Source organism: Chiloscyllium plagiosum, unplaced genomic scaffold, assembly GCF_037043375.1.
Source record: "Chiloscyllium plagiosum isolate Xiang-an unplaced genomic scaffold, Cpla_swu_hap1 HiC_scaffold_8, whole genome shotgun sequence".
NCBI classification, from domain to species: domain Eukaryota; kingdom Metazoa; phylum Chordata; class Chondrichthyes; order Orectolobiformes; family Hemiscylliidae; genus Chiloscyllium; species Chiloscyllium plagiosum.
In genome coordinates this window covers 71,674,218-71,698,438 of record NW_028270146.1, presented here as the reverse complement: position 1 = coordinate 71,698,438, position 24,221 = coordinate 71,674,218, and the positions used below count along the sequence as shown (strand labels likewise).

Sequence of the window (24,221 nt, the reverse complement as noted above, 5' to 3'; positions counted from 1 at the left end):
GGAGAGTATCCATTCTAAGGACTGGCTCTAAGCTCGCTGGTCAGAGCCCATGTAATGTGCACATGTAAATAAAGAGTGACTTGGTGATGGGATATCAGCCTCTGTGCAGTTATTTCAAGTTCTAATAGTAGTAAACTGTTCATAGCTGTTCATAGTTTCTAATGAATTCCTGTATACTAGTTTTGCCAAGTAGTGGTTTTGAGTGACCCTTCACATGTGTTTTTCTCAGTTTTCCAAGTGTTCTTTAGTCCACCACCAGCAGGTAAAGCTTATTCTGATGATTCTTTTGCATCTCCCAGTTTCCCTAGTTCACATCTGTTTGATGAGAGACCATGTTGTGAATTCTTGTCAACCAAAGTTGCCTCTTTTTTCTGCTAACCATACGAAACTGCTGTCTGTCTTTGATACACATTCAATTGAAACGAATCCTGTAACCAGATCTCAGAATGGATTATACTGCTATCCTCCCTATGGCAAAATAAAACATATTGAAATGCTGATTAGCCATTCCTAGGTTCAACTCTCTTTCATGTCAGAAATAAATAGAAAGTTTACTGTTCAACAGTTTGCAATCTGATATCTGCTACATCTTTGTGGGACTCTAGAAGACTCAGAATCTATTCATTGTAAACATAGAACCTGTTACCATTGTCTCCAAGAGTAGGCAAATTGCACCTTCTACCCACTAAAATGAGCTAGTCCTTTCTTAAGGTTTAACAATCAAACAACCAAAGGCTAATGTTATGCATATTCAGAACAGTTCATACAACCCCCTTTATTTTACCCTAAATTTAAGGGTATACTTTCAAAGCACAATAAATATGTGACCCGAGTTTGTGTGTCTAAACATTATGTTTGCAAAAGTTATGTTTGTAAAATTCAAAGTTATATCCTCTGGTTATCACAGACCTTTGAGGCTTGTACCAGTTACTTCATGCATATGTATTTTGTTTATTTACAATTGTGTTGCTTTAGCAACATTTTTAATGTGTACTATATATATTAAGTAATGAGACATTAACATTCAGAACAGAATTTAGAATGTACATTTAGTTTATGAAGGCTTTTTTACATTTTCTTTCTGCAGACCTGTTTGGACACTCTGACTGAAGTTGATGATGCAGGTCAGCTGACCATTAAATGTTCTCAAGACTACTTTTCTTTGGATTGTGGTATCACTGCCTTCGAACTGTCTGGCTACAGTCCAAGTGAAGACGTGCCCTGTGGCCCGGAGGCTACCATGACCTCCAGTTCAGCTGCCAGGGCTAAACCAAAACCGCTTGAGCATTGGAACTGTGCTGACCTGGAAAATGGCTTTCCAGAGTTGATTGGCAACATGGGGCTACTTTCTGTTGCAAATGATCATTCCACTTCCAGGCAGGAAGAAATTAAGGCTAGTGGTGAAAGTCACTTAACATGCACAGTTCATCAAACCTTGGTACAGGACAAGAAAGGCGTGGCAAACTCCAAGCTGTCACCCACATCAGCAAATCAACCAGCCCTGCCTCAAAGTCCTCCAATGGAGTGTACAAGAACCCAAAAAGAAATTAGAAACTCCAGACAGAAAGTATTTTCTGACACTAATACTGATGTCTTGGAAACCAAGAGACATGTGCAAGTACATTCTTGTAATGCAAGTAGTAACCACTGTGAAAACACAATACCAAAAAGACCAATTAAAGATTGTTTCAATTATAACGCAGAGTCTCCGACACAACCTTCCTTACCCAAAAGAGCTTTGTACCTAAATGAAATATCTAAAGATGATCTGGAGGTTAGCTGCTGCAGAATTTCACCTTCTATTCTCCTGCACAAGGCAGAAATGAGCAGAAGTACACCATCCCTCTTTGATCATCCTGACAAGTCCAGACTTTGGCTCGACCTAGATTCATCCTACCCAAGCACTGCAAATGCTGCTGTCAGTTACTCATGTGATGAGTTAAACAAAACAAGTGGTACAGACAATGGATACCCAAGTTCTTCTTCTCAATGTAATTTTAAAAAGACCACATTAGATCGAAATAAAACCAATGAACAACATCAAAAAAAGTCTCCAGCTATTTGGAAATCATGCGACCTTCATGATTTTAGGCAATCTAACAAAGAGTCTGCAAGAAGCCCCACATCACATGATCGAGAACCTTTAGTGCAAAATATCAGTTCTGTGCAAAATACACAAAGTGACATTTCCTTATTCTCCAGACAGACGTCCCCATATCAGAAGCAACTAGATACCACAGGTAAACTGAAGAATTTCCATCCATGTTGTCCTCCTCATACAAAAATACCAACTAGTGAGAATAACAATAGTTCTGACTCATTTACTGTAAAGTGTGAGGATAGTTGTGAGCCAATTAACATTTCCGCATGGTATCAAGATCAAGAGTCTTCTAATGAGTATAAGAAGCAGCCACTGATTAGTCGGAGTTCCTCTGAATCAATGCCTGCCCAATTATCTTTACATGTGCTACAAAATGAGACCAGGATAGATTCTTCTGGCTTTATCCCCACTCTATCTTTGCTACAACAGCAACCAAGGACACAAAATAATTCAAGCCAAAATAAAACCACTGAAAATCATTCAGCTGACATTTGGTTTGGATCGAATGAGTATTTGGCTCTTCCGTCGCACCTGAAAGAAACTGAAGGATTAACTTTGAAGCTAGAGAATTTGACAAAGCTGTTGTCACATCATTCTCCAGGTGAAACATTTCAGAACATTGAAGATTGGGAGCTGTCAGAAGCAAATTCTATGAATGAGGCAATTCCATTAATTCACAACGAAAACAAGAAATACCTCCTTAAAACTGGAACTATATCTCCATCTTCCTCCAGTGATGTCGCTTCCTCCTTGGATGATAGCATTGAGTCAGGTCCACTCAGCAACATCCCGTCCGATGATGAGTTGTCAATAGCAGACACAACTGCTAAGCACTACACTACTACCCAACTCTCACATCACTGGTTAACACAGATGCCAAAGAATGCCTTAGACTGTGCTTCTCCTAAATCAACTCTGGTTCAACAGCTTCAGCAGGATATTCAGCAGAAGCAGAATAACAGTGACGTATGGGAAAAAATTGAGGTAAACTAGTTGGTGATTTATATTCTGTAATTGTTTGAATACATAAAATATCTTCTGATTTTAAATATCTTACTTCCTGAATCTTCATGAAATTTTGTATGTTTGTTGATAAATTAAATGTTGATTTTGACAAATGGAATATTTCCATTTTAGTTAGTGTCAAGTTCCTCCAGGTCTTTCACCTGGTGAAGCTCCTCCTCGTAGAAAAGAGAGAGACATGAGAAAATTGATATGACTTCCATTTGTGCTTAAATTTCAAAGATACTTTTCCCAACAGTGAGACTTCATTATATTTTCACAGTCATGTCGCATTCTCTTGACTTGAAGTTTTCTACTTTAACATCTACAATTGTTTGATCTGAGTGAAATCACAGTTTTGTGCAAGGGCTGATATTGATTTGAATCTATCTAAAGTTATTTCATGTAGGACTGAAACTATTGGTCATGTTTATCATACAAGTTTATGTGGATGCTTTTTTCAAGGAATCTATCTTTGAAATTAAGTTGCACAACTTTACACTGAGTAATTATATTGACTGATATAAAAATAAAGATCATAACTGGTCTTTTTATAATTTCACAAATCTATACATCTGAAAACCGTAGATATACCTTGGATTGTCCATAACTGCAAAATTTTTGGGAGTAGCCTAACACTCCCATTTATTTTATTTGTGCTACTTTGTTGAATTTTGCTTTCATAAAACGTTGCTCAACTGCACACATTCAATAAATGTGTAAGAATGGCTAATTGGTTCCCCTTCACCCTCACTCCAAATGGCCTTCATGCCTACATAACTCTTTAATTATAATATTTGGAAAGAATGATGGACAAACTAATGATAAACCTGAAGAAGTTTGTTAAAACAATGAAATAGTAACTAGTTAATAAAACTGAGAACATGTATTTCACTGTCGTAGAAGTGAGGACTGTGGATGCTGGAGATGAAAGTCGAGAGTGGTGCTGGAAAAGCACAACAGGTCAGGCAGCATCTGAGTAGTGAGAGAATCAATGCTTCGGGGATAAGGTCTTCATCAGGAATAATGGCAATATTTCACTGTAGACCACTAAGGTACACCTCTCTGTGATTATTCTTGGCAGCAAATATTTTCTAGCCTGGCTTCATCGGGTAGAACTTTGACAAATATAATTATCACCATGGAATGAAAACAAAGTATATAGAAACATGGAATCAAGGAACCGGAGCAGAGTGAAAACAACAAGTCTGATGTGTGATAAGGAACAAGTTATAACTTGAGAATTTTGAACAATTAACTTTGGTGGAAGGAGATGCTGGATGTAATACCTTTTCTTCAGCCTCCAATAGCTGATAGGTTTTCAAAGGCATTAGTTAGAATGAACCTAGATGATTCATTCATGAATTTCGATAGGTTATCTCTTAAACAGTTGCCATTGCAGTAGATGGGAGGTGATGGTCTAGTGACATTATCATTGGGCTGTTATTTCAGAGACTCAGTTAATGCCCTGGGGATCTGGGTTCAACTCCTGCTATGGCAGATGGTGGAAATTGAATTCCATAAGAATCTGGAATTAAGAATCTTAAGATCACCATTAATTATGAGGGAAACCCATCTGGTTCACTAATATCTTTTAGGGAGGGAAACTGCCATCCTTACCTGGTTTGACCAATATGTGACTCCAGACCCACAGCAAAGTGGTTGACTCTTAAATGCCCTCTGAGCAATTAGAGATGGGCTATTAATGCTAGCCCAGCCAGTGATGACCTCATGCATTAAAAAAAATGTTTAAACCAGGACTGGTGGATATAGATATTTATTAAATTTGAACCATAACCAGTTAAACATAGTTATGAAATACAGCTACAGATAATAGTTTGTCTGAAACAAAAATAGTTAAATTTTAAAAAATGGTGTGACAGGTAATATATTGCAGCTGCAGCTTGTGGAAGCTGGTGGGTGGCAGTGTGATCCATGGCAACCAAATATGCAGTAGTTTGTTTATGATCTTAAGGGAAACCATTAACTTATAAAAAAAATTCAAATCTGTTATAAAGTGTAACAAATTAAGGCACTGGATTTTGTATTCTAAACAAAAATGTTTACTGTATAAGAAAGCAATATACATTGAGTATTACTAATATAAGATTAAAGGTTTAATCTTTCCCATGCTGAGAGATGATGGAAGAGGTGATGAGAAGGGCTTGGGCACCCCTTCACAGTACTTCACCAATTAAGTTCTGTGTGTAAAGGTCTATAGGCCTTCTGAACACACCACCAGTGAAGGCCCAGCGAGTGAGAAAGTTTTCCGAATGGGAAGCTAAGGTGACTTGCCTGCCAGGTTGGTGGGGCCTCCTATTGCTCCAATCTGAGGTCTGCAATCCCTAATGAAAAGTATATATAAAGCACATATCTTCTCCCTGCTGGAACTTCAGAACAGTGGGCCATTCCTGGAATATGTGTGCAAATTTACTCTCGTCATTTAAGGATGCGTATACTTGCATTGGAGGTAATACATTGAAGGTTCACCAGACTGGTCCCTGGGTTCAGAGTGATGTCCTATGATAAAATGCTGAGCAAATTGGATCTATATTCTTTGGAGTTTAGAAAAAAATTAGATTATCTGAGAAACATTCAGGTTTAGGTAGAGTCTTGACAATGCACATAATCAGAGGTTGTTTCCCCTGTCTGGGAATCTAGAACAAAAGGTAACGATTTCAGGTAAAGGAAATGAGCATTTAGGACTGAGCTGAGGGAAAATTTGTTCTCTTAAGGGGCTGTGAATTGTTGTAATTCTCTTCCCCAGAAGGCGATGGATAAGAAATATTGAATCTACTAAGGTTGTGCAGGCAGAATTTTGGTCTGTCAGGGAATCAAAGTGTTAAAATAATCAAAGCCAGTTTCTGAGTGAGAAACTAAGGTACACAGTTTTCACTGTGGAGAGGTTTTATTGGCTTACTCAGTCGTATATCTCTCAGCCTACACTCAGTATTACAGGTGCTCCCTCTACTTATTTTATTTTAAATTTAACCTATTTTTTCTAATCAATCCATTCAGATATATTATTACACACCTCTGGAGCAGGTGAGACTTGAACCTGAGTCCCTTGGAAGGGACAGTACCCTTGTGCCACAAGAGGACCCCTTGCTCCCTGTTTTTATGTCATAGTCATAATCATAGAGTCATACAGTAAGGAACCAGACCTCTTGGTTCAACTTGTCCATGCCGACCAAGTTTCCCAAACAAAACTAGTTCCATTTGCCTACATTTGGCCCATATCCTTCTAAACCTTTCGTATTCATGTATCTATCCAAATGTTGTAACTGTACCTGCATTTACCTCTTCCTCTGACATTCCACTCCATATATAAACCACCCTCTGAATGAAAAAGTTGCCCCTCAGGTCCCTTTTAAATCTTTCTCCTCTCACCTCAAAATTATGCCCTCTAGTTTTGAACTCCTCAACTCTAGGTAAAAGACCTTTACTATTCATTTTATCTATTGCCTCATGATTTTATAAACCTCTATAATGCCATCCCTCAACCTGCTATATTCCATGTATAGAATTGGTTCAAAGTCATGATGTTTGTGCAAAAGAATATAATATTACTGATTAATTTAGTCAAACAGTCATGTTGTACACATGATTAATCTGTTCAAGAGGCATATTCTGCCTTGATCAACACTTAAACATTAAATCTACAAAATTCAAGTCTGAGACTTTGACCCAGGTTTGGAATCAGAAGAGTTCCTTGGCTACCTATCCTTCCAAAAGAGGTTTCTCTGTAGGCTACCACAATACAGTGACTGGAGATGCTTAGTTCCATATCTCTTTTTTTTTAAAGAAGATAGACTGTCATAGACAAAATACTCAGTTAATTTCACACAGGGAGAGTGTTCCTTGGTTTCATCTTGCAAATCAATGAATACAGTTCCAGGATGACTTAGTGGAGTTGGTCAATGAGACTCTTCCAGATGCAAAAGAACTTGTTGCTGCCACCATTTAAAAATCTATTAGCACAGTGTTAACTATTATTTCACTGATATTTTAGGAAGTCTTTAGTTTATAAAATCTTTGAGGTTTCCATCTGAAAGCATCTTTTATTATACACAGATTCCTACCTGAAAGTAACTTTTATTATATATGGAGACTGGCATGTTTTTTGATGATTCATAAATTGCTTTGGACTTTTGACCTAGCTTCCAGCATTTCATGATGAGGTGGAGAAGTCATCATGTTTTAGGTGTTACACCCGAGATGTTGACTTCTGCACCTCCTGCTGCTGCCTGGCTTGCTGTGTTCTCCCAACCTCCTGCTTGTCTACTTTGGATTCCAGCATGTGCAGTTTTTTTGTCTTTAATTGTCATTTCATGAACAATTAAAAATATAAAAATAAAAATTATGCTTGCATAGAAAGAAGTGCAGTTCAACATAGAGAATATATAACAAGTTTTCCATTGTTTAATTTGAATGTGGGAACATGAATAAGCCATTCAGCCACTCAAACTTGATCCATCATTCAGTGAGCTGAATTGAGGCCCAAATCCATTTATCTTCCTTTGGTTCATATTCCTTAATACTTTTGCTTAACAAAAAATGATGTATCTCAAATATAAACGTAACAACTGATTCAGCATCCACTTCCATTTGAGAAAGAGAGCTCCAAACATCTACCACCCTTTGGATGTAGAAGTGGTTCCTAACATCTCTCTTGAATGGTCTGACCTAATTTTCAGACTATGCCCTCCAGTTGTAAAACACCAACCAGTTGTAAAACACCAACCAGTGGAAATAATTTATCTTTATCTACCCTGTCTTTTCTATATCTTCAAGATTTCAATGAGATCACCTCTTATCCTTCCAAGTTCTCAAGAAAACAAACCTATTTTGTATACTCTCTCCTCATAACTTAACCTCTTAAGTCCAGGTATCATGTTGTACTCTCTCCAAGGCCAATAGTTCCTTCCAAAGATATTTTATCCAGACCTGTTCACACCTGTCCAAGTGGGGTCTAACCATGGGTTTGTATAACTGCAGCATAACTTCTGCACCCTTGTACTCTAATGCTCTAGATATAAAAGTCAGAATTCCAAAAACTTTCTTGATTATTTTCTGTACCTTTTCATGACATTTTAAAGATCCAAGCATCGGCTCAAAGATAATTAATATCCACCCCTGTTTCTCTTAGACTTAATGAATACATTAATAAACTTTAACTTTGTGATTGACTCGCTATTCTCACAAAAGGTGTCAGGAGCTGGAGGAGAAGTGGAAATGAAGCCGAAGATTAGCCATGGTCATATTGAATGGCGAAGTTTGCTCATTGGGCCAAATAATCTTCTCTTGCTCGTCTCTCTTCTGTTAAAGAAGTGAAATATTTGTACACCTCTAGTTCTAGCCACTTGTGTATCCTTGATTTTAATTCCTTCATCATTAGTAGCTGTCCTTGGCGTTGCCAAAGCCATAAGATCAAGACTGTTGTACCTACACCTCTCCAAGTTCCTGCCTCATTTTCCTTCTTTAAAACTCTCCCTAAAACCTCCATCTTTGACCAAGCTTTTAGTCATCTCCCTTAATTTATCCACATGTGACTCAGTATCATAAGGTGTTCCTTTGCTTTGGATTGATTTATTAACTTCAAAACTTGTTAAATATATTAAAAAACTTGTTATTATGATATATATTATTAATATATAAGTATTAATCCTATATAATGGTTTTCGGAATTATTTAAAATTTTACAGACTGAATATTATTGAACATACATGAGTAGCTTCCTGTATATACAACTGTTTGGTGAAGGAATGTTTTTATTTTATTTTGCTTGTATGGAAATTCTGCCCTCTTGGGGTGAGGTTGTGTAATGCTTGCTAAAGACAACATTCACTGCAGTTTGCTGGAATATGCGTGTTCCACTGCTGCATTGCAGGGAACTCTTGTGTGTACTTAGAGGGTTATTCAGCTCCATCATGTGGCTTCAGATGGAAGATACAACACTTACAAATGCTCCTATTTCTTACAAGTCGATATTTATTTGACAAGCCTTATGAAATCCAATGTCATCATAGACCCCTGCTCAAACACAAATAACTGAACAGATTTAAGTAGCATATCAGGTTTGTGAGGAACAAATGCAGGCTAGCTATCAGGAACTATTTCTTGACCCAGAATGTGATGAAATATAACAAGCTACATATGACCACACAACCGTACGATTTAGAAGCAGGAACAGGCCCTCTGAGCCTGCTGTGCCATTCAATAAGATCATAACTGAACTGATTATTCCCCATACCCCTTCAAACCCTGATCATTTTTACCCCTAGCTTATGGAGTAACTAGCTACCTCTGCCTTAAAATATCCTCAAAACTTACACCATCTTTTGAGAAAGTGTTTCAAAGGGTCTCAACCCTTTGTGAGAAATAATTTTTACTCTTTCTTAAATGCCAAACACTTATTCTTAAACCATGATCCCTGCTTCTAGATTCTACTAGAAGCTGAAACACTTTTTCCAAATCCACCCCGCCAACATACTGAAGCAACCTATGTCCAAATGCATCAAGATCTAAGCAACATCCAGCCTTGGGCTGAAAAATGACCAAAACCTTTGTGCCACACAAATGTAAATTAGTGATCATCTCTAACAAGAGAGAGTCTAACCATTGTCCCTTGACATTGAGTGGTGTCACTAAACTGAATTTCCCATTATTAGCATTCTGAGGGCAACCGTTAACCAGAAATTCAAGTAGGTTAAATACAATGGTTACAAGAGCAGGTCCACGGCTAGGAATCCTGCTATAAGTAATTCATCTCCTGACTCCCCAAAGCCTATCCACCATGTACAAAGCCCAAGCAAGGAATGTAATGGAATCCTTCCACTTGCCTGGATGAATACAGCTCCAACAACACTCAAGAAGAGTTACACTATCCAGGACAAAGCGGTCCATGTGATTGGCACCAGATCCATAAGTATCCATTCCCTTCACTACCGCTGCTCAGCAGCAGCAGTGCATACTATTTGCAAGATGCACTTCAAAAAACTGATCAAGATCATGAGATAGTACCTTTCAAACCCACGACCACTTATGTCTGAATGGAAAAAGGCAGCAGACACATGGGGACATCATACCTACAAGATACCCTCAAAGCCACTCACAATCCTGACTTGCAAATGTATCATTTTTCCTTCAAAGTTGCTGGGTCAAATTCTCGGAGCTCACTCTCTATCAGCATTGTGGGCCCACCTAAAGCACATGTACTACAGCGGTTCAAGAAGGCAACTCACAACCACCTATCAAGGCCAATGAGTAATGCCATGTCCCATGAATGAATGAAAAAAAGACCCCACAGAGTCTGTATGTTTCACTTGTCAGTTCTTACTCTTTGAAACATAAGCCTAGTCTGTCCACCCTTTCTTTGTGTGATAACTCACCCATTCCAGGTATTAATCTCTTGATCCTCCTCAGAATGGCTTCCAGAAAAATTGCCAAAAGTGAGGTTGAGGCCAGAACATTGGGATTATTTAAAACTACTGGATGCATCACTGAGGAATCAGTCATTTTGGCATCCTGAAAGTAGGGTGTCAAAGAGGCTGAAGAGCCATCTTCATCCAAATGCAACTTGCATGATTATGTTGTCCAAAGATTAACTGAAACATAACATTAAAGTTAAATTAATAAAGAGGAATTTATTTTGATCCTAGTAGAAAATATATTGTTGACTGTCTTAACATTTACAAAAATTGATGTTATTCAGTTGATCTGATTTGAAAAATTTGATTGGAGACTTTTATAACGAATTTATATGAATTCATGAAATGAACACTTTCCATGAATAATTTATGTAGAATATTTTTATCAGAGGCTGATTCATGTTGACATAATAAACAATCTTTATGCTCTGAGTCTCAGTAAAATATGTAGTTTAGACATGGGTTAGTAATCATAGATAAATGGTAGGAACAGTGATCCTCTACAAAAAAAGACATTCATTCCAATTCTGGAAATTAGAAATCACTTCCACTAAATAACATTTCTTTATTTTCTTTTATAGTGGCAAACCATTTATCCATATAAATTACCCCCAGTATGTTTGCAACTTCAGCAACATAAAGCATCACTGCTGTGAAGGCATGGAACCAATATCCATTAAGCCAAGTGTATGTTGTACCACTCTGGCAGGATATTTCTTTCCAATACAAGTAAAGCACCTCAAATCCAACTATCTAAAAAGTGAAGTTATCTGAAAACTGGACAATTTTGTATCAATTATAATTGAGTAAAGTTTTAAGAAGACTTTAGCAATTCGGCTAGGTCCTGCATTGCTTCAGTCTACCTCCGGATCAGTTACTAGCTTTCCTGCTTTATAGCCTACTCCACTCCATACTCCAATTGACCGTCTTCACCACCTGACCTGGTTTGAATTAACTATCTACTGTCCAAACTGCCTGATTTGAAATCGAGAATTGTTTGAAATCCAGCACTGCCTTGATCCTGAGAGTGGTGGATTTGAAGTATTGTACTTGTATCCTTAAAACCCTGCAAGAAAATGTGACAGCCTGAAGATTTTCCCTCGACTTAGCTTGGCTCAAGAGGCTGTTGAGGCTGAACAGATGTTCTTCCACCCAATATTGTTGAACAATGGATTTCCAATCATGAGAACCTCCTTTATTTCTATGTTCCCAGTTATCTGTGTATTGGAAATATGTGACGACTGAAGGACTGCATTCCTTCATTAAAATACATTAAAATGAGACTTAAATCTGAATCCACCTTAATTTTAACAGGTTTAATTTGGCATTTCTTATAATTCTATAATAAAATTCAGTGGAATACAGTAAGATATCCATTTTTCGTTAGGATATGGGGTAATTCAAGACAATGTGTCTAATCTTCTGTATTCCTCATGGGAAATGGGTATCATTAGACAGGCCAGAATTTATTGCCCATGCCTAATTGCACTTGAAAATATGGTGGTGACTCGCCTTCTTGAACCACTGCAATATATATACATCAATAGTGCTATTGAGAGAATACTAGGATTTTGACACAGTGACAGTAAATAAACTGTTATGTAAAGGCATCAGGACCCTGCAGCAACCTTTTTATGATGTAATAGTACATTTTTTAATTCATTTATGGGACTTGTGCATCGCCGACCATCACCAATGGCCAGCATTGATAGCCCATTCCTATTTGCCCTTGAGAAGGTGGTGGTGAGCTTACTTCTTGAATCGCTGCAGTCCACTTGCTGTGTCAGTAGGGAAGGAATTCCAGGATTTTGACCCAACAACTGTGAAGGAAAGGCAATATATTTCCAAGTCAGGGTGGTGAGTGGCTTGGAGGGGAACTTGTGGGTGGTGGTGTTCCCAAGTACCAGCTGCCTTGTCCTTCTAGATGGAAGTGGTTGTGGGTTTGGAAGGTGCTGCTTAAGGATCTTTGGTGAATTTCTGCAGTGTATCTTGTAGGTAGTACACACTGCTACTACTGAGCGTTGCTGGTGAAGGGATTGAATGTTTATAGATGTGGTGCCAATCAAGCGGGTTGCTTTGTCTGGATGGTGTCAAGCTTCTTGAGTGTTGTTGGAATTGCACCCATCCAGACAAATGGGGAGTATTCCATCATACTCCTGACTTCTGCCTTGTAGATGGTGGATTAGACTTTGGGGTGTCAGGAGGTGAGTTACTTGCCACAGTATCCCCAGTCTCTGATCTGCTCTTGTAGCCACTGTGTTTATGTAGTGAGTCCAGTGAGTTTATGGTCAATGGGTAACCCCAAGGATGTTGACAGTGGGGGATTCAATGATGGTAATACCATTGAATGTCAAGGGGCAGGGGTTAGAATGTCTCTTATTGGTGATGGTCATTGCCTGGCATTTGTGTGGTGTGAATGTTACTTGCCACTTGTTGACCCTGTAGCATTGTCCAGATCTTGTTGCATTTGAGCATGAACTGAGGAGTCGCGAATGGTGCTGAACACTGTGCAATCATCGGCAAACATCCCCACTTCTGACTTTATGACAGAGGGAAGGACATTGATGAAGCAGCTGAAGATTGTTGAGCCTAGGATACTACCCTGAGGGACTCTTGCAGAGATGTCCTGGAGATGAGATGATTGATTGTCCACAACCACAACAATTTTCCTTTGTGCCAGGTATGACTTTAACCAGCAGAGTATGTGGCCCCTGATACCCATTGATTCCAGTTTTGCCACTGCTCCGTGATACCATTCTCAGTTAAATGCAGCCTTGCTGTCAAGGGCAGTCACTCTCACCTCACCTTTGGAATTCAGCTCTTTTGTCCATGTTTGAACCAAGGCTGTAATGAGATCAGGAGTTGAGTGACCCTGGCGAAACCCAAACTGGGCGTCACTGAGCAAGTTGTTGCTGAGCAGGTGCTGCTTGATAGCACTGTTGATGGTACCTTCCATCATTTTACTGATGATGTAGAGTAGACTGATGAGGCGGTAATTGGTCGGGTTGGTTTGTCTTGCTTTGTGTGCACAGGGCAATATTCCACATTTGTTGGGTAGATGCCAGTGTTGTAACTGTACTGGAAGAGCTTGGCTAGGGAAGCAGCAAGTTCTGGAGCACACATCTTCAGCATTATTGGCAGAATGTTATCAGGGCCCATTGCTTTTGCAGTATCCAGTTTTTCCAGCCATTTTGTGATATCATGTGGAGTGAATTGAATTGGCTGGAGACTGGGTGTCGGTGATGCTGGAAACCACTGGAGGAGCCTGAGATGGATCATCCACTCAGCACTTCTGACTAAAGATTGTTGCGAATTCATCAGCCTTCTCTTTTGCACTACAAATCAATGAGCGTAAGTAATTCTGTGGGTGGCATTAGACCAAAAAAAAAATGCTGTAGAACACAGAACTTAAAACATTTCAGCGCAGTACAGGCCCTTTGGCCCTTTGCTGCCCCAACCTGTGGAACCAATTTGAAGCCTATCTATCCTACACTACTCCATTTTCATTCATATGTTTATCCAATGACCATTTAAATGTCCTTAAAATTGGCAAGTCTACAACTGTTCCAGGCAGTGCATTTCACACCCCTACTACTCTCTGAGTAAAGAAACCTCCTCTGACATCGTCCTATATCTATCACCCCTCAATTTAAAATATTCTTCAAGAAAGGGTGGTGGTTGATGAGAAATGTTAATCCTGGAGTTCAGTTATTAGTGGTGTACTGCAAGGATCTATTTTGGGGTGACCCCTCGTGCTAGCCATCACCATCTGAGGAAAAAGGCTCTTACTGTCCACCCTATATAATCCTCTGATAATCATATATGCCTTAATTAAGTCACTTCTCAAACATCTTCTCTCTCACAAAAACAGCCTCAAGTCCCTCAGCCTCATAAGACCTTCCCTCCATACCAGGCAACATTTTAGTAAACCTCCTCTGAACCCTTTCCAAAGCTTCCACATCCTTCCTATAATGCGGTATCCAGAACTGTACACAATATTCCAAATGCGGCTGCACCAGAGGTTTGTACAGCTGCAGCATGACCTCATGGCTCCGAAACTCAATCCCTCTACTAACAAAAGCTAACACACAGTATGCTTCTTAACAACCCTATCAACCTGGGTGGCAAAATTCAGGGATCAATGTACATGGACACCGAGATCTCTCTGCTCATCTACACTACCAAGAATCTTACCATTAGCCCAGTGCTCATTATTCCTGTTACTCCTTTCAAAGTAAATCACCTCACACTTTTCCGTATTAAGCTCCATTTGCTATCTCTCAGCCCATCTCTGCATCTTACCTATGTCCCTTTGTAACCTGCAACATCCTTCAGCACTATCCACAACTCCACAAATCTTAGTGTCATCTGCAAATTTACTAACCCATCCTTCTACGCCCTCATCCAGATCATTTATAAAAATGACAAACAACAGTGGCCCCAAAACAGATCCTTGTGGTAACCCACTAGTAACTGAACTCCAGGGTTAACATTTCTCATCAACCACCACCCTTTCTCGAAGAACATACAACAAGTCGAATACATTGCACACGAACTTTAGAGAATCTTAAGAGCACATGGAAATTAACACATAAGTAGATAGATTAATTTTTATCTAAAGTAACTATAAGTCAGAGCTTGGAAGATCTGTGAGTACTGTGTATAGCAGTATTTATTATTAGCATATAACAAATCATTTTACTTTGAGCTTTAAGCCTGAAGACAGTTCTTGACATAGTCTTCTCTCAACCAGTCTATATTGAAGCCAAACATATAGCGTGGCATCAAGACACCTGATAAAAGAGGAATGGCAATATAGTTTTATGTCAGTGTGTTGTTTGGCTTAGAGAGGAATTTGGATGTGGGGGTGTTCCATTGCATCCTGTCCTTTTTAGATGGTAGAGGCCACAGGTTTAGAAGGTGCTGTGGAAGAAGCCTTCATGAATGCATTCCTCTATTCTGTTCACCATTGGAGATGTACATGTATCTGTTTCTATTTAGTATTTACTTATGGGGAGGGAAGGGCAATTTGAGGACATATTGTTAAATTGTGGGTGGATATATCTGTTCGACTTTCAAATGTGTATGGGGAATGTATAGACTAAAATGGTTGAAAATGGTGAGAAGGAAAGATGCATTTGTGATTTTCTTTGTGTCAACATACAAGTTTGTTTTCTGTATGCAGTAATTGGGAAAGAAAGTGAGTTTATCTATTTACTCACATCTTGCGAGGTGTCCAGGGAAGCATATTGAGTATTTCCATCTTCCCTGCAGTGTCAGGAAGTTCTGTATGAGCTGGAGGGATCATTATAAGATTTTGGTTTTCAAGTTCAGGAATAATCAATAATTGAGTCCCATCCCTTTTACAAAGACAAATCCTTGATTCTCACTGCTGCATAACATCAATAGTTTATTGATTTGGTTGTCTGCCAAAAAACCTATAAAATTCCCATATGGAGCTATCTGAACTTAAGCATAAATGTACAACACACGCATACACAATAAGAATGACTAGCACTAGAAATTATTGCAAAAATTGGTTCACAATCATGACTTGGAATTTGCACTCAAACAGTTACGGGATAAATAAAAGAAAATAACAAAACTGGCCAGATTACTTCAGTGGTTTTCACAATATGGTTAGGTTTGTTTTACGGTCATAGATGTGGACTCCTCACTTGCTTTTCTGGAACTGCTGATCAGGGCCATCTTAGACAGGCAAATGCAGAAATACTTCTAGCTCAGCTTCCAGAAACTGGTGTGGGAGATTAGGCAGGGAGCTTTCAAAACTTCATGCTGTGTCCCCAGTAGCCAAGCTCATCTTCCCAAAACACAAAGTGCAAAACAACAAACTTAACTATGGTTTCACCCTGACAGACCAACTGTCTGTATTTGACTGCAATATCTGCCATCTGTTTGATGGGGTGTCTTCAAAACTTGCTGGAAACAATTCCAATGTGTTGACTTTGTTAATAGCCAACCTCTGCTACCTGATTAAACACATACTTTCCAAAAGGGCACCGTGTCTGATTCAGCCTGCAATTAACCTCCAGGCCTGACCTCTCAAACAAACAAAAGAGCTTTTTATTCTTTTCCTTTTACCACAAGCTATTTTACAAAGACCATAATTTTTCTTCAATTCCAAATCAAATTGATAAAAGAATAAAACTAAACATAATGAAAGTTAAGTGATGGTTCTAACATTTGAGGGTAGCGCAACCAGAATCATCAACTATTGAATCAAAGAATGACAATTGTCCTACAGCCAATAGCATGTCTTCATTGGTAAAATCAAAAGACTTGAGAGCCAAGTTAACCAATCTTTATGGTCTGGGCTTTTGATCTTCAGAATGTTGTTTCTCCTGTTCATATTTTCCCATGCATACTGTTTATACCTAATAGTTTGTCTTTTGTCTGTCTTATTCATGATTGAGTGTATATGTATTTTGAATCTTAAAGGGGCAGATTTGGGGAAAAAAACAGAAGATTCCATCCATTCTTACTAAGACTATGAGGCAGAGCTGGATGATAGGTCAATCCCTTTCAAAATGCGGAGCTGTTTTCTCACCCAAGTCTGTACAACATCACCATAATGTTGGTGCTCAATGTGCTCCTCAGCATTAACCCTTTCAGAGCCTAATATACTATTCACCTTCCTCAAATCTTTTTGTCACATTTATACATTTATGATTACAATTACACATTTATGCTTCTCCCAAAACTCTGACTTCACAAATTTAGGTGGCCTGGTGATTTCACTCCTCTACCAGAATGCATTCTGTTTGGTCTCTGAAGATTGGTAGGGTTTTAGCTTGAATACTGTTGACAATGATTCTTTTCTTAACAGTCTGAGGTCTGCAATCTCCCTTTAAACTAGAGGACATTTTATTTCTTGAAAGTCCTTTGCGGAAGATGTCAGTGCTGCTGAACCAGGCAATCACTGCATTTCAATGAATCCATCAACATGACTGACACAATCCAGCTGACTGATTTTGTGCACATGGTTTTTAAGGACAAAACAGTATCTTCACCCAAGTCTGTACAACATCACCATAATATTGGTGCTCAATGTGCTCCTCAGCATTAACCCTTTCAGAGTCTAATATATTATTCACCTTCCTCCAATCAGGGTGGTGGGGTTGATTGGTGTGGGTGCCCCGGAGATGTTCCCTAAAGCACTCTGCTAGGAGGTGTCCAGTCTCCCCAATGTAGAGGCGACTGCATCAGGAGCAACAGATACAATAAATCCTGTCCTACCTGCCTATTTTCCTTTCCACCTATCCACTCCACCCTCCTTTCTGATCTATCACCTTCATCCCCACCCCCATTCACCCATTGTATTCTTTGCTACCTTCCCCCACCCTCCTCTCTGACCTATTGCCTCCATCCCCATTCCCATTCACCTATTGTACTCTATACTACTTTATCCCCACCCCCACCCCCCTCTCATTTACCCTCCGCAGATATTATATAGTCCAGGCTGACAGTTACACAAAATAGTCACTAGATGGCCTATGTGAACATACTCCAAGCAGATTTGAGATCTTGCCAAAATTATATATTAATGAGTTATTGTTCTCAGGCCTTGAATCAATGCACACTACATTTGTACTACATACTGATTTGTACTACACACTACATACTGATTAACAGGTGCCTATAGATAAACAGTTCATAAGTTATGTGGGAAGAAGTAGATTTTCTCATAGTTAAGTCCACTCAGGGCAAGGGACCAAACCAAGGCAAAAGTAGCACCATGACTGACTAAAACATTGCTGCAAACAGGCAATCCAGCAAAAACAACTTGCACAATCCATCCTTTTTGATCATGAGGTCATGATTACCTGCAAAAGAGGGAATTTAGCTGGAGCCTGTGGGATTATCCAGTAGCGGAGGCTCGGAATCAAAAGGGTAAGGGATTTCCATGAGGGGCGTAAGGGATTTCCATGAGGGGCGTCTTGACCAACTGGGAAGTTAATGGGCCTGAGGGTAATAAAAGTGAGCTAAAGTGCACACAGCTCTACTTAAGGCACATGATGAGAACTGAAATGATAACGAAAATGACAACAAGTATAACGAGGCCCTGCAAGCGGGCCTTTCCCAGGGGACCACACCATTCACCATCCAGCTCCACAGATCCCGAGGGGAGCTAGTGTCACGGAGCTTGGAGGCAGCCTTCTGAATGTGATTGGCAAGGTTGGTAATGTTCTCACTGGAGTCAGGAATATAGGTGCAACATTCGGCACCAATAAGGGCACAAGTGCCGCCTTTCTTGGCTAGTACATAGTCTAAGGCCAACTTGTTTCATAAGGCAACTGTGCGAATGGAGACCACCTCCACACTAAGTTGGTCAAAGGCTGCTACCGTGTCATTTGCTATTTCCTCAAGAACTGAGGCCAATTTCCTGACCTCTGTTGCCAGTAGAGTGGTCCCATACGAGGGGAAGAGAATGGCAAAGAACTGTTCAGTGTCAGTTATAGCTCTCTTGGTGAGAGGGCAAGGCCATTGGACAGGGAGGAATGAAAGTGGTAAATAAAGGGGACCACATACCCTGGATAGCAACTACCAGTCCAGCAGACTGGCAGCCAGGGGTAGGCCTTGTGGCTACAAATGAAATAGATGCCATTATAAGTTCTCAAGTAATTGGTCTGAGTTCCAATCCAAAGAGTTGTGAACTTGGCACTTGTAGTATTCTTGTTGGGAACTCTAAGGTTCAGGATACTCCCAACAGAAGGGGATTGGCACACGGATGGGGTAAGTATTTTGCAGTGAATGTATTTACCTTGGCACTTCTGCATCTTTTTCGAGGGGACAAATGGATGTGGGCCATTCTTCTCAGTAGGACATAGTTTACTTGTCCCTGGGGCCAGCCCATCTTTCCTACATTTAGAAATCGTTGACCCCATCATTGTTCACTCAGTTCCGAAGCACAGATCTATGATCTGAGGAGAAATGCACAAAAACAAACACACAAAGACAGACAAAGCAAACAGCCACTGTTGTCAATCCCTCAAAGTCACTTTAAAGTGATTTATGTCTGACGGCAGCATCCTTTCCAGTCCTGTCTTGTCTCAGCATCTTTCCTTAACTTGGGATCAATCTGTCGACTCAGCTTAGGATCACGCAGGCAGCTGCTTTTATTTTAAAGTACTTCAGGTTTGGTCAGGACCCTGTAATTAAGGGATCCTGCTGACTAACACCAGATTGTTGAAGAAATTCCCCAGACTCAGACCTTGAGTATTGACAAACCTTATTGCATGATATCATAGGAAGCAAACCTTTCCTTAAGAATGGACCGGTCTAACTTCAAAGCACACCAGATCACCACAGATTTTATATTGTCCAGGCTGACAGTTACACAAACTAGTCACTAGATGGCCCACATGAACATACTCCACGCAGAGTTGAGGTGATGCCAAAACTATACATTAATGAGTTATTGTTCTCAGGCCTTGAATCAATGCACACGACATTTGCATGCTGATTAACAGAGGTCTACTGATAAACAGTTCGTGGGTTATGTGGGAAAAAGCAGGATTTCTCATAGCTAAGGCCATTCAGGGCAAGGGGTCAAACCAAGACAAAAGCAGCACCATGACTGGCGAAAACATACTGCAAACAGGCAGTTCAGGAAAAAAAACTTCCACAGGCCCATATCCCTCTAAACTCTTTCTATTCATGTACCCATCTCGTGCCTTTTAAATATTGTAATTGTACCAGCCTCCACCACTTCCTCTGGTAGCTCATTCCATACACGTACCACCCTCTACATAAAAAAGTTGCCCTTTAGGTCCCTTTTAAATCTTTCTTCTCTCACCTTAAACCTATGCCCTCTAGTTTTGGATGGCTCCACCCTGGGTAAAAGACCTTATCTATTGAACCTATCGAGGCCTTTCATGATTTTATAAACCTCTATAAGGTCACCCCTCTGCCTCCAAAGCTCCAGGGAAATTAGTCCCAGCCTATTCAGTCTGTCCCTGTAGCTCAAACCTTTCAACCCTGGCAACATCTTTTCTGAACCCTTTCAAATTTCACATCATCTTTCCCATAGCAGGGAGACCAGAATTGCATGCAGTTTCCAAATGTAGCTCAACCAACGTCCTGTAAATGACCTGAGCATGATCTCCCAACTCCTGTCCTCAATGTACTGACCAAGAAAGGCAAACATGCCAACCAGCTTCTTCATTATCCTGTCTACCTGGGACTCCACTTTCAAGGAACTTTGAACCTGCACAATCCAAGGTCTCTTTGTTCAGCAACACTCTCTAGGACCTTATCATTAAGTGTATAAGTCCTGCCCTGATTTGCCTTTCCAAAATGTTACACTTCACATTTGTTGTGGTTCTGTTCGCCGAGCTGGGAATTTGTGTTGCAGACATTTCGTCCCCTGTCTAGGTGACATCCTCAGTGCTTGGGAGCCTCCTGTGAAGCACTTCTGTGATTTATAAATGCCGGAGGAAACATCACAGAAGCATTTCACAGGAGGCTCCCAAGCACTGAGGATGTCACCTAGACAGGGGACGAAACGTCTGCAACACAAATCCCAGCTCGGCGAACAGAACCACAACAACGAGCACCCAAGCTACAAATCTTCTCACAAACTTTGAACTTCACATTTATCTAAATTAAACTCCATATGCCACTCCTCGGCTAATTGGCCCATCTGATCAAGATCAAGGTAATCTTCTCTGCTGTCCACTACACCTCCAATCCCTGCTATCTACACCTGACATATGCTTCCTTCTTACTCTTGACCAAAACCTCAATTTCTCTACTCATCCAATATTCCCGACATCCACCAGCCTTGCCTTTCACCATTACAGGAACATACTGTCTCTGGAAACTTATTATCTCATTTTTGAAGGCTTCCCATTTTCCAGCCAATTAACTTTTGTATGTTCTCACTAATACCATCAAAATTGGCCTTACTCCAATTTAAACTTTTAACTTTTAGATCAGGTCTATCCTTTTCCATCACTGTTTTAAAACTAATAGAATTATAGTCATTGGCTCAAAAGTACACCCCAACTGATACCTCAGTTATTTGCCATGCCTTATTTCCCAAGAGTAGGTCAAGTTTTACACCTTCTCTCGTAGGTACTGAATCAAAAAAAAAATTCTTGCACATACTTCACAAATGCTTTCCATCCAAGCCCTTAACATTATAGCAGTCCCTGTCTATGTTTGGAAAGTTAAAATACCATAACCACCCTTTTATTCTTACAGATAACTAAGATCCCTTTGCAAATCTGTTTCTCAATTTCCTGCTGACTATTGAGGAGTCTATAGTACAATCCCAATAAGGTGATCATCTCATTCTGATTTCTCAATTCCCCCAAATAACTTCCCTGGATGTATTCCCAGGAATATCCTCCCTAAGTACAGCCATAATGGTTATCCCTAATCACAAACACCACCTCCCTCCTCCCTTGCCTCTCTTTCTATCCTTTCTATAGCATTTATACCCTGGAATGTTAAGCTGCCAGTCCTGACCATCCCTTAGCCAAGTCTCTACAATCACGATGATATTCCAATCCCATGTTCACAATCATGCCCAGAGCTCATCTGCCTTACCTGTTAGGCCTCTTGCATTGAAATAAATACAGTCTAATTTATCAGTCCTATTTCATCCTTTGCTTTGTTCCTGCCTGCCCTGACTGTTTGACTTGCTCCTTTCCCCAACTGCACTAGTCTTAGACTGAGCTCTTTTCTCATTGTCTCCCTGGGTACCCTCCTCCCTCTTCTAGTTTAAATCCTCCCGAGCAGCTCTAACAAATCTCTGCACCAGGATATTATCAGCTGGGTGCATCAAACTTACTCCAAATAAGTTTAATTGCTCAGTCTCACCATCTGTATCTCACAACCTCTAAAACAAACCTGAAGCAAAAAATGGCAATAAGTGATAACTGTTTCTCTCTGGACCCTCATGTGATTAAAATCAAATCAGGGATACTATAAAGGCACTTCATCAGAACTGAAACCTTAACCTATTTCTCGACCCATGTATCATTTGACTTGCTGAGAATTTCCAGCATTTTCAGGTTTTATGTCAGTCTTTTGCTTTGCTGTAAAGATTTACCTTCCCTGTGATACAATTTCTGTCCCAATCAAAAACTGACCCAACAAATGAATAGAAAAATTGACAAATATTTCCTTGTTAAATAAATGACATGGCCTTGTGGCAATTAGTTTAAAGTTGATAGTGCTATAATTCACCCTGATTGTGAAGGTTTCCTTCAAAATCATGCTCAGATATCCATGAATAATGTTATTTGATGTTGATCCTGGATATTTCCTTACCTCTTGGGCAGCTCAAATTATTCTCATCTGCCTTTGATTCTTCTGCTGAAAAGGAATGTGCAAAGGCATTTGCTAAGGTTCTGTATTTATTCATATTACTGAACAATGTGTGTTTCAACTGACCTCAGCTTGATGTCAGTTGGTGGAAAATGCTTGTTTCTTTGAGGTCAGTCACTAAGATTCCTTTTCTTTATTGTCCTTCTCATTGCTATTTTGTAACAAGTTATTCAAATAACAATAAAACTATTTACAGCTTCTTTTCATGAGATATGTTCTAAGCTCGGTACTGTATCCAGGACATTATAGGGCCTTATTTGGCAATGATATCGTTACAGAAGAGGCACATTGAGAGGGTAATTCCTGCCCTTTAAAGTTAAAACAAATATTAACTAAAAACACAGCTGCTCAGGATCTAGAAAGTAATTGGAAACAGGACTGGGAAAATCTAATAAGGGTGTATGGATCAGAAAACTAACCACGGAGTTGCTTAAGGTTAAAATAAAACTATATATAAATTGAGTAAAATAAGATCAGGGTACCATCTACATATCGGATAGACCTCAAATTGTCTCACACAAGAAATAAATATGCTATTGAAACTCAATTCGTGCAATTGTTGGATTCTGGATGATGTGCCATATTGTTATTCAGTACCTCTATTGAATAAATTGTCCCTCTGGTACTGTTTGTTACCCTCTAAGGAGCTGCTTATAGTCATCATCTGTTTGTGTGAGGGATTAATTAAAACTTTTATTGCACAAATAAAACTGTTAACATTTTCTAGAGCTTTCGTTTCTGCCTGCTTATACACTAGAAGGTAGCTGAATAATACATCAGTTGAAATACAGGTAGACATAAAGGAAACAGAATTAGTCATTGTACTACTCACAAGGAAGGGTTTGTTGATCTTATTTGTTTTATTAACTGCTGAATGCTTTAGAAACATTGGTCAGTTCATATGTGAGTATTGTTGGAATAGTAATTAAAATGTCAGGTTGCATATTTCATAGAGATAATGATTCATATTAAATCAAGCAAATATTTCACTCAAAGACACGCCTAAGATATTACTTGAATGCAGATAGTTACAATTTTAACAATGTGTCACATAGAGTGTTGATATAGTCCATGCAATAAAAGTTTAGGGATCGAACAGTCCTATAAACTAGAAATCTTGGGGGAGACTTGCTTTCCCCAAGGCTTCTCCCATTCTCCCATGTGTGTGGGGCTCCCACTCAGATTTCACCAGTGCTAATGGGAGTACAACAAGGAAAATCTCAGGGAAATTCACTCAAATGGCAGATGTACATCATGCTACCCCATGAATCTTGGAAAAATTAAATCAGCAAGATAATTATGTGCAGTGAATTGCATAAAGACCAAGTAAA

General features: G+C 39.5%; 1 protein-coding gene across 4 annotated transcripts in view; it reads left to right on the top strand.

Moving 5' to 3' along the window:
* akap6 (A-kinase anchoring protein 6) overlaps nucleotides 1-24,221 on the top strand; it is a 418,819-nt gene that overhangs the window by 155,919 nt on the left and 238,679 nt on the right. For all 4 annotated transcript variants that reach the window (XM_087989959.1, XM_043697890.2, XM_043697891.2 and 1 more), the window contains exon 5: nucleotides 1,088-3,085. In XM_087989959.1, coding sequence (XP_087846085.1) covers nucleotides 1,088-3,085 — 1,998 coding nt within the window. The remainder of the gene's footprint in view (nucleotides 1-1,087; nucleotides 3,086-24,221) is intronic.